This window comes from Neoarius graeffei, chromosome 2 (assembly GCF_027579695.1).
Source record: "Neoarius graeffei isolate fNeoGra1 chromosome 2, fNeoGra1.pri, whole genome shotgun sequence".
In the NCBI taxonomy this organism is placed as follows: domain Eukaryota; kingdom Metazoa; phylum Chordata; class Actinopteri; order Siluriformes; family Ariidae; genus Neoarius; species Neoarius graeffei.
In genome coordinates, this window is record NC_083570.1 from 120,345,422 (window position 1) to 120,357,218 (window position 11,797).

Below are 11,797 nucleotides of genomic sequence, written 5' to 3' on the forward strand. Positions count from 1 at the left end.
GCTGAACTCAGGGGGACTTTAAACAGCACAAACATCTGGATTTATTCTCTCACTTTTAACAGTAAAATATAATCATTAACATCAACAAACAAACAAACAACCAATAAAATAAATGTACTGTAATATTTCAGATACTGATTTTTACAAACTGCACTTCATAAACAAAACTGATTTTTTTTCATTTTCAAATTTTCTCAACTTCATTCAATAATAAAATTAATAATAAAAATAAATTCACTAATGTGTAGAATTTTAAAGAAAGAAGAGAAACTTACTGATGATGAGTTTGGTTCCCCCACCGAAAGTGTACCACAGTGATACATTCTAATGAAGCCGTCGTACAAAAACCTCTGTTACACTCCAGTGACCCCACACACACACACACACACACACGCACGTTTCCATCGAGAGAGGATCCACTTTGCATTATCAGCTCATGCTTCAGCGCTCTGCGAGTGTTTATAGTCCTGTGACTTTAACACTTCATGACTGAGAGCTGCTGCTCAGCGACTTCACCCACAGCAACCATGAGTTTGATCAGCGTCTTCATCTGCACACTGGCCCTCTGCGCTCGAGGTAACACAATGCTTTATCTTCTACTGTTCAGCTGACAAATCCATGGGAAGTCGGCCGACTAGATGAACTTCAACCTCAACATCATTATTAATGAAGGGAACGGATTTATTCTTCTTATTTTTTTCAGGATCCAGAGGTCAGGTGACTGTGACTCAGAGTCCTGCAGTGAAATCTGTTTCTCCAGGAGACACACTCACCATCAGCTATAAAACCAGTCCTGCTGTTTACCGTGATAGTGATGGAGATGACAGATTATTCTGGTATCAGCAGAAAGCTGGAGAAGCTCCTAAACTCCTGATCAAATATGCTAACAGAAGAGTATCAGGTATTCCAGCTCGTTTCAGTGGCAGTGGATCTGGATCTGATTTCACTCTGACCATCAGTGGAGTCCAGACTGAAGATGCTGGAGATTATTACTGTCAGAGTTACCATAGTGGTGGTGATGTGTTCACACAGTGTTAAAGCATCGTACAAAAACCTGGGTGTGTGTGAGTGCTGCAGCTGGGACCTCCTGCAGGTGCTGAGGGGGACAATATGATCCAGCACACACACACACACACACACACACACACACACACACACACACACACACAGTGTAGCAGTGGAAGCTAACAGCATGTTCATGAATCATTTTCCCCAGAGGTCGCATGTACAGGGAAGAAAGCAGTGTGTGTAGAACAGAGCTGTCTCAGTCCTGTGATGAGGCCGAAATACTGACTGAGACATTTCATGGATGTGATTCCGAGTTTATCTGCTGAACTACAAAGAGTTTAGTTGTAAATGGAGCTCCATGATCGAGCACGGAGTGGAACGTTAACTCCAAACATTCAGTCACTTTATGGAGTTCTGTGAGATCAGAGGGTGAATCAATCTCATTGTAAATAAAATGAGGTGGTGATTATCAAGCGTTTCACATGAATATGAGCAAAACTCTATCAGCTCCAAATCTCACTGATCTTCATGTTGCAACACAAAGCTTAGAAAAGTGAAAGTTCTGCACTGATTTGATCTCACAGCAGCTAATATTACACAATAACGCTCTTTAACTCTCATCAAAATGTCCTTTTATTCCAGCTGCATGATCATTAACTATCAGGTTTTCATTGGTTTGCATCCTATACTGGGTCCCTGCATCACCGCTGGGGGTCACTGCCCTGCTGGGGGCTGGAAATACCAATTAGTGCAAATGATTTTGTGTTTGTTATGTTCATAAAAATGACTTCAAATGAGTTAACTCTAGATTTAGATTTCCAGAACACTGAGAGGATCATTATAAATCATGGAGATGAACAGGAATCCAGATATAAATGACCAGATTATGTTTGATTTATCACATATTATTCACATGATGTCACGTGTGTTTACAGTTTTTCTGGATCGCTGACACACTGTAACTGGGCCTATTAACTAAACATCCAAATCCATGACCCCAGCTACCAAAAGATAGCGCTATTTCCCAAAGCGATAAACTCGATTCCCCTGTTTTCACACATGATTCAGATTTGCTGAACTTTTTCTGAAAAACTCTTCACACAAATCCCTTCGTATCTCACTGGCTGCACCATGTGCTCATTTACAAAGCACTGGCATTCAGTATCATTAACACAAGCGATCACAGCTCCAACTCAATTATCACACAATTCCCCAGGTGGAAACACCAGGGCCCTGTACTATGAAGCGGGTTTTCTGGCTTACCAGGGTAACTTCGAGAGTAACTTGATCACGTGCAGCGTAACTTCCCGATTAACCCATACTACGAAAGTTGGCTATGTTCAAACCGAGGTATGCTGCCATGGCAACTTACGCTGCATCTCAAACCTGCTCGTCTCAGGTTATGTTCTTGGTTAACCCGAGGTTTCCGATTAACCACACCCTTTTTAAACACCACCTCTCCACCGACATTTCCTCTAGAGACAATGCCAGCATACCTGGATGACCCGTGCGATATCGGAGCGCAGATTAGAGATGGGATTTATGGCTCTTTGATGGGATCCGCATCTTTGTGATCCGTTCTTTGAAAAGAGCCGTTCAAAAGACTGGCTCATTCGGCTCTTTTTAAATATTTATTCAGTTTTAAGAAGACAGCGTCTAAAGAAGCCAGATCCCTCTGCTTAGACAGTGACATCAATATTTCTGGACATACCTTTTATATAAAGCAACCTAGACTTACATTATTGTAACCCCTAAACGCTCATAAATAACCATTAAAAAACAATGAGGGCTTCAATGAATGTCCATGCAGAACGGCTTTTCTGTAAAAAAAAAAAAAAGAACCCACTCAAGAACATAGTTATCAAGAACGCAAGAATATTTTATAGAAAAACACTTGTTTTACAAAAATATTTAAGTCTGAGATACAAAATAGATACAACTACAATAAATATAACAAGAACTAGTTATCACACAAGAACATTTTAATAGAAAAAAAACAAACTTTCTATATTAAAAATATTGAAATTGTAACAAAAATAGATACAACTAAACAGTCAGATAAATAGATAAAGTTATAACAAGAACACAAGATTATTTTAATAGCAAAAAAACAAACTATTAATGCAAAAAATATATTATTATTAGAAAAATAGATACAACTAGACAAACATAAATAAATAAAATACACAAAAATAGAACAAACAAAATGACGATAGAATAAATTAAATGAACATCCGTGCAAAGTAGTTTTCCCACAATATTATCATTAATATCACACAACTACATCTCATCTCATTATCTCTAGCCGCTTTATCCTGTTCCACAGGGCCGCAGGCAAGCTGAAGCCTATCCCAGCTGACTACGGGCGAAAGGCGGGGTACACCCTGGACAAGTCGCCAGGTCATCACAGGGCTGATACATAGACACAGACAACCATTCACACTCACATTCACACCTACGGTCAATTTAGAGTCACCAGTTAACCTAACCTGCATGTCTTTGGACTGTGGGGGAAACCGGAGCACCCGGAGGAAACCCACGTGGAGAACATGCAAACTCCACACAGAAAGGCCCTCGCCGGCCACGGGGCTCGAACCCAGACCTTCTTGCTGTGAGGCGACAGCGCTAACACTACACCACCGTGCCGCCCCACAACTACATTATAAACTATATACAAAACAATTTGAACTATTAGGCAAACAGATAAAACTTGAATAAATAAAAGGCAAATGAATGCTTGCTTGCACGCGCACACACACCCCATTATGAATGATGTTTTTATATTTTATTTTCACCTGTTGCCAGGTGCGTTTGGCACTGCTGTTGCCTCTGAAATGTTCACAGGACATACACCAACTTAATCAAAGGGACTGAACAGTCAGTCATCCTAATTCATGTGACTCTGTGCACATATCAGCTTAAGTAGGCTACTCCATGAATTTACCATACCAAATTTTATTCAGGATTTTTCGGACATTAAACAAGCTATATATGACTGGGGCCACGTCAAAGGACCATTTTCTGTGACTTGTGATTGATCATGAAGCTTTCTCTCATCCTATACTTCTGTTCTGGAACATGTAGAAGGGAGAATGTACTTACGCATTTACCCGATCGGCAATTCGTTGCCAACATGCTTGCCGCTCCTTATTGGCAGCCGCTGTGTTAGATTTTGCTCTTAATGTTGTTTTGGGGTGGCACGGTGGTGTAGTGGTTAGCGCTGTCGCCTCACAGCAAGAAGGTCCGGGTTCGAGCCCCAGGGCCGGCGAGGGCCTTTCTGTGTGGAGTTTGCATGTTCTCCCCGTGTCCGCGTGGGTTTCCTCCGGGTGCTCCGGTTTCCCCCACAGTCCAAAGACATGCAGGTTAGATTAACTGGTGACTCTAAATTGACTGTAGGTGTGAATGTGAGTGTGAATGGTTGTCTGTGTCTATGTGTCAGCCCTGTGATGACCTGGCGACTTGTCCAGGGTGTACCCCGCCTTTCGCCCGTAGTCAGCTGGGATAGGCTCCAGCTTGCCTGCAACCCTGTAGAAGGATAAAGCGGCTACAGATAATGAGATGAGATGAGATGTTGTTTTGAACTCCTCGTAGCTTTGCATTATGACAGCGCATTCTTCCTCCGTGAAGTACGGCGACCGTGCCATTGTGAACAGTGGTGATTTGCGCTGATAACCTCCCCTTTAACATGAACGTGCATTAACCCTGATTAGGTTAAACCAGGTTCAACAAATCAACTTCATAATTGGCGTCGTAGTACCGTTTAACCCCAAACAAGATAACCAGTGTAGCCTAGGCTTTGATATAAGGCCTTCCAAATATTAAAAATATCCCTTTAAAATAATTTCCATAAAAGTAAACAATTCACTTTTTATTTTGAAATAAACAAATAAATAACTCATGATTTATTTTATGTACAATAAATAAGTAGATTTTGTATTAAGGAATAAGTAACGCTTAAAAGTGTTTAAAAAAAAAAACAACTGCCGGAATGCGAGTGTCTGGCGCTAGCTGCATCGGAGAGACGTCTACTGGGTGAGAGAAAAGGAAAATGATTGTTAAACGGAGGGAAAAAAATAATCCGTGATGATGTTAGACAGTTGCTGACTGCAAATGTTGTTAAATATAAACTTTGTAGAGCAGCGTGAGCGACCGAGAGAATCACTGTAACCGAGAGAGAGAATTTCGCGGGTCTGCAGGGCGAATGCTATTAAGCTCGCACATGCATTGGCTCAGCGGTGAGTTGAAACATGTTTAGTTGATTGTGAACCTGCTGATAGTTATGTCATATGGTGCTGAATCTGAATCGTTTATTGTATGTTTAGTGTGGTTATGGTAAAAGTTAAAGGAGTACTCCGTAGCATTCTTTTCATTTTTGTAAATGGTTGATTGGTTAAATTGTGTAATTGAACACAATTGTGAGAGACATGTTGGATGTATTTACAGTCACACGACTATAAAATGAATACTTGAACTAGATATATATATATTTTTGTTGTACAACAGAACCCTTTGAGAACATGTTTAAACTGATTAATGTAGAACATTATCATTAATTAGTGGAAATTCATGGAGGATTTTGCAGTGAAATATAATTTATACAGTCAATATGAGTGCAACGACACATTTGGATCTCTGGCCTGTCCCTAGGTCAGGTTTTTTTTTTTTTAATCATCTGAACGGGAGGACGTAGCCACGTCCATCCATCCTCTGCTACTAACACCATCTGAGTGGGAGGACGCAGCCGCATCCAATCATCTTTTGGAGTCCTTGTCCACGGACTGTGGGGTAGGGCAAATTAACTGGTGGTACACCGACAGTGATTTTGAAAAAAAAAAAAAAGGGCCCCAACGATATAAACTGACTTCAGGGAAAAGAGGGGTATTGTTTTGCCAGCCTTTGTTATCTTTGTTATCCTTATCTTTATTTTGTTATTTTTTTGTTATTTTTCTTATAGTGTGCTGCAACACATTATTACACAGCTGGTCTGTGAGTTTTCCATTATAAGTTGCCATATATTCTAAATATATTGTGTCTGTGTCATTATTGATATTCAGAGTATTGGCTCTTAAGAATTCGGTGTCTTCTGATCCTGGTCTAGTGATTTATCATTGATCATTAGTTACCTGTGCTCTATTGTTACATATAACAAAAAGGGGTTACAGCAGGTTTTGTCAACCCCGGTTTAGCGGGGGAACCCTGGGTTACTTCTGGGTAGGTTGACCTCCGTTCATAGTACAGGGCCCAGGAGTCAAAATTATTCACACACCAATCCAACAGATCAAAAGGCCAGGGGTCAGTTCACTTGTCGAGGGTAGAGGAAGAGGACAAGAGAGGAGGTGGAAGAGGAAGAGGAAGGACAAGGAGATGCAACCAAGGTTTACAGAGTAATGCATGGTAAACTTAAAACAACATGAATAATAATAATAATAATAATAATAATAATAATAATAATAATAATAAACTTCAAAACATTATTTAGTTTTTGATTATTTTATTGAGAACAAGTCATGCACTAAAAGAAAAAAAACAGAAAATTTGCAAAAGATTATTCACTTCACGAGTGACAGAAGAAACTCAGTCGAGCTTTAAAAGGTTAGGAATGAGGAAATTGAACGTTAGAGCTCCCTCTACAGGATGTAGCGGGAGAGAAAGAGGAAGAGAAACCTAAAGCCTCACTCAGAACCTGCTGTACGTGCTGCTACGGGCGGTCTACGGTAAAAAAAAATGGCAAAACCGTGCTTGAGACTTATGCGACACTTGCGTGTGTTCAGTGCCGTAAAAGGTTGCAAACTGCCCGTCGAGACTTTTGGGCCTGCACATGCAAATTCTACGGGTCTTGCGACAAATCAAGAACGCATACACTACGTACAGGACCCGTATTCCTTTTGTACGCCTGAACCAAGTCAGCAGTGCGGCTAGTAGGGATTTTTTTTTGTGATGACAGTAAGATGCATGAGTGACGCTCGGTCATTGTATGAGTGACGTGCCTCAGAAATACTACACAAGTATTCCACACTTGCTATTTGTGCGGCGCGCAAGACAGAAGTAAATCTCACTTTCTACCCCTATGTGTGACGACCTGCACACGACACGCGACCTGCACACGACATGAGGGGCAAGACTCTGGGTATATATATTGGGGAGGAACCAAGGAACCGATCGTGTAGCATGTAGCATTGTAGAAAGGAAGAAGACCGCCTCATTTGCTGTTGTAATTTGAGTATATGTTTAATTTACCATGCAAACGTCAAATAATAAAACATGAGTATAAGGGAATAACGCATTTTATTACACTGTAAAAAATCCCAACTAAATAGCCCAACAGTTTGAGCACTGAAACACACTCTGACTCCGAGCTGCTGTCCTGCTCCTGCTGAGTGGTGGGACGGGGTGTCGGGATGTCCTTGTCCTCATCACTGAGCATGGCACAATGGCCTGACAGCGATGATGGGATTGCAGTGTCCTCACTTCTGGGCGTCGTTAGCTGAAACATACCTGAAAATCAGCATCTATAATATTAATTACATAAGCATATAGATACTGAAATGAATGTTTAAAGCATGTGTATTTACCTGTGGAAATCCCTCTGGCGGGGTGCTGTGCCTTCTGCCGGCTTGAAGGCAAACTTCTCCCTGTCCGTGCAGGGCTCGCCGGTGCTGCTACCATCATCATCATCATCATCAAACTCTTCCTCCTCCTCCCCCTCTGCTGGATGCGTAACGTTAAATCTCTCTTCTCCCAGTTTCTACAGATAAGTCAGACTTTTCAGTTCCTCGGATAAGTCAGAAAAGACTGTGTTTTGAAAGACTGTGACAGAAAACCGAACCTAACGAACTGAGGACTTGAATGCTTTGTGTAAAAAGAGCATATGGTAAATGTGTGAACTGCTTGCATTCTCTGTAAGTTAGAATCATCGTTTCTTTGAACTGTTCGCCTTCACATTTCAAGTGTGAGTTGAATGTGAATTTTCAGTTTGGATTTTGAACTGAGGTTGAACTAATCTGAAGTGTTTGAACTAATAATATTACTTTATTAGAGAACCAATTACTGTAGTAGTTTAAGCTTAAAGATTAAATTGGCTGTCTAAAATAGAAAATTCAAAGTAAGACAAATACTTTTCTTTAAAAAGGAACTAAACTGGAACTAAATAAGAATTAAATAGGAGCTAAAGCAGAATGTTGAAGTGAACTGAAGCTATAAAATTGAAATGAAAGGTTGATATTTTGATTTATGTTTTATTTCACATTTTTGACATTTTCCAAGCTTTTTTACATCTGTATATAATTATTCTTTCACTAAAATCTAAAGTTACTTAAACCCATGTACTTGTGTTTAGTGCCTTCTGAAAAAACCCTCAATCTTCTGATGGCCCAGATTTAGTCTAGTTGTGTGACACCCAGTTGCACATATCCGATCTAGACAAGTGTTAGAGTGACAAATAGTTTCTGATGAGATTCGTGCAACTCTGGTTGACCACGCCCTTGTCCATGGGGTGTAAACGAGGAAAGCTTGGCAAGGAGTGCAGCCGCTTCTGAGCCGATTCACGGTAGCCTCTATAATCCAGACCTTCAGAGAGGAAAACCGGGAGGGAATTTACACACTGCTCTCTCCTGTAACTCTGGACTGTTACAGCACAGATATGTCCTGGAGCTGTTTGCTCTATTGTACTGTATGCTGTCTGAAATGCATTGTATTATTATACTTCTGTTTTTGCTGAACTGAGAGACGATCATCTAATGGAGGCTGAAGATGGATATTTTCAGAAGAGCAAGAGATGGAACTCATCAACATGATCATAGATCATTAAGGAATATACCAAGGTGGTGATGCAGTCAGCGTCTCAACGACAGACCGCGTTCTTTGATGGAACAGGCTGAAGATGAAACTTAGAAGGCCTATCGTCTTCTTTTTAAAATGAACTCTGATAGAGTCAAAGACCAGCGCTTGGAATATGTGCGAGTATGGTTTCTCAGACTGTATCAGGTCTTTGAGTACAGTGATGTATTACAGCAGTCTATTCTGCAGCACAGGCTGTATGATGGCCTACTTTTGTGTCCTATAGCGATGTGTTTCAGAGCAGTCCTTTACGTACTGTACTGTGTTTAATCGCTTTTGGAGAGAATCTTTGACATTGATGCCAGAGACAAACTTCATGAACTCATTTTTGTTGATGAAGAAGGATTTAAAGTTTTGTTTTTTTTTTCTCAAATGCTGAAACACTAGATCTTGAACAGTGGGCTGGAAAACCTTTTGCTTTAATTCATTCCTTAAAATTATGACACTATTCCCAGAATTACAAACTCTTTCCCTGTAGTTCCAGTCATATCACAGGTTGGTTTCACCATTTGAGCAGATCTTCAAACACAAATCCCATTGCTGAAGCACAGTTCTTACCATCCAACCAATCAGAAACACTACCACTCTCTAATGAGCACAAGGTGTCACGACTTGAGCTCAGTGAACACACACCTCTCCAACGGAAACACCGACCGTCAAATTTCTTCACAATAGACAGTAAATTATTGACTGCATACAGTTTTTTTTAACAATTTCTCAAGCACGGTTTTTGAAAACAGGGCTCATTTTCTCAAAACACTGAACATGATTCACAAAACCACAAACCCAAAGTGCAAACCAGCTCATAAATCCTGCAGAATGAATCACTGCATTCAAAACTCCATAAACACGTCTCAAAAATCAGACTTTTGCACCAAAATGCACACACTTCATTCATATGACCACATTTTTGTCCAAACGGCTCCACACTGTTGTGCTCAATCAAACACACTTTCATCTTTGGTGGCTTGACATCATCGTTCTGTCTGCAGAGAATTCTACAGAGAGAAACTGTTCAAGTTTACAGAAATATTTGCAGATGTACAGATACTACTGAAACAATTTTATTTTTCTCCACAACAAATCAGTCAAACAAATGCACAGCACATCCGACATTATAGTTGGAGGAACAAAAATCTGCTCCATCAAATACAGTGAAAAACGAATTTGCAGGAAATATACAGAAATATTGCCCAAAATATACTTATATATATATATATATATTGAGGCTCCTCTCAGCACCTCACTCGGTCTGGCCACAGCACCTCATCAGTGTCACATGCAATATCTTCTCTGCCTCAACAGTGAGGGAAGAAGTACCAGGAGTGTCTTATCCAGCCCTGGACAGGACTCACATCAATATCATCACATGCCTCTTCCATTGCCTGCAGAAGAGCCCTGCACACATAGGGCTGATGGTCATACACCTTCCACTGACATGCAGAAAAACAGCTCTTCAACTGGACTGAGAAATGGACAGTAGGGTGGAAGGGACTTAACAAGAAATTGTTGATGGTCAGTGAACCAGTTTTGGACCAGGGCTGCATGATGGAAGCTGATATTGTCCCACACTACCACATGTCTGTGCTGCTCTTCATCATCCATCTCGTCCACCGGGATCACAATGTTGTGCAGTCTGTCCAAAAATGTGAGAATGTGGTCTGTTGCATGGACCAACTTTGGCATGGTGATGGAGGACACCACTATTTGTGATGACTGCACATATAATGATGTTTCTTCCCTTTGTTTTGGTGTTTGTGAGATTGACACCAGCCTCACTGATGAAATTAAGCTCATGGGGGATCACATTAGCATCTATTTCCAGCACTCACTGAAAACAAACAGAATGATCCACCTGGTGTTGTCCAATACACTGGGGGAAAATGCTGCACTGTCTGGAGTGTGCTGTAGTCGTTCTTGCACTTACTTCCACATTCATGTCTCAGATCTTTGATTCTTTCAGAGTTACTCTCAAAAGGTTCCCTGTAAAGCTGCTTCATGTGCACCTGGTTTCAGTGGAGAAAACAGGCCAAGGTGGACAGGCTGACCTGCCTGATGTTGTTAAATTGTGTTGTCTCTTATGATGTGGCTTTGAATCTCTCAGAGTCTTATTGCATTATTTGCCAAAACCAATTTGATTATTGCTGCTTCCTTTGCCTCCCTGAACATTCAGCCCCTTCCACCATTACATCATTATCTCAGTCCTTTAGATAAACCAGAAATACAGGAGTTGTTCAGTGTAGCCTAAAGAAGTTTTCCACACTATAGTGTGCAGGATTCGTGTACAGTTACAGAATGCATGACACGGCAGCCATTCAGGAAGTAAATAGGAGTCACACAACAACTGATGAATAGAGTATGATTTGTGGAATCCTGAACTGTGCAGAGTGAATGGAATTTTGGTGATGTTCCTGTGCTCAAGCCTCAATGAGACAACAGTTAATTGGCTCAAGTTGGGCTGGACCCTCTGTCCACCTCTCTCATTGTCAACACATGGTTGATACCATGGTCATCTAATGTTGCCCAGATTTACTCAGAAAGCTGTGCCCTTCACTGTCCTCCTCCTCCTCCTCCATCTCTACCTCTGAATCTCACTGTCACTCTTCCTCTTATTCTCACTCTCTCGGGAACTCAATATATACTCAATAAAATGTTCACATTGCTTGTACTGGATGGATCCCACACAAATATTCCTCTGTGTAAAGATCTTACACTGTTTTTTCTCCACTGTACATTGATTGCAGCTCTCAAAGATGCACTGTGTGTTTTTTCTTTTGTAGAATTGACAGGCGGCTTGATGCCAGGGAAACCCCACATGAGTACAGTTTTATTGATGAGGCTGGATTTAATCTCACTAAAAGAAGGAGAAGGGAACTTAATGTTACTGGACAGCGTGCCACTGTGGAAGCCCCTGGGCAGAGGGGAGGTGATGTAATCATCTCTTCAGCCATAA

General features: G+C 40.9%; 1 gene segment (V, D, J or C); it reads left to right on the plus strand.

Annotated features, from left to right (window-relative positions):
* Positions 1 to 424: 424 nt before the first annotated feature.
* Positions 425 to 2,948, plus strand: LOC132882191 (probable non-functional immunoglobulin kappa variable 6D-41). The segment is given in 2 exon segments: positions 425 to 576; positions 704 to 2,948. Coding segments are annotated over 2 exon segments (426 nt in total).
* The last annotated feature ends 8,849 nt before the right edge of the window (positions 2,949 to 11,797 follow it).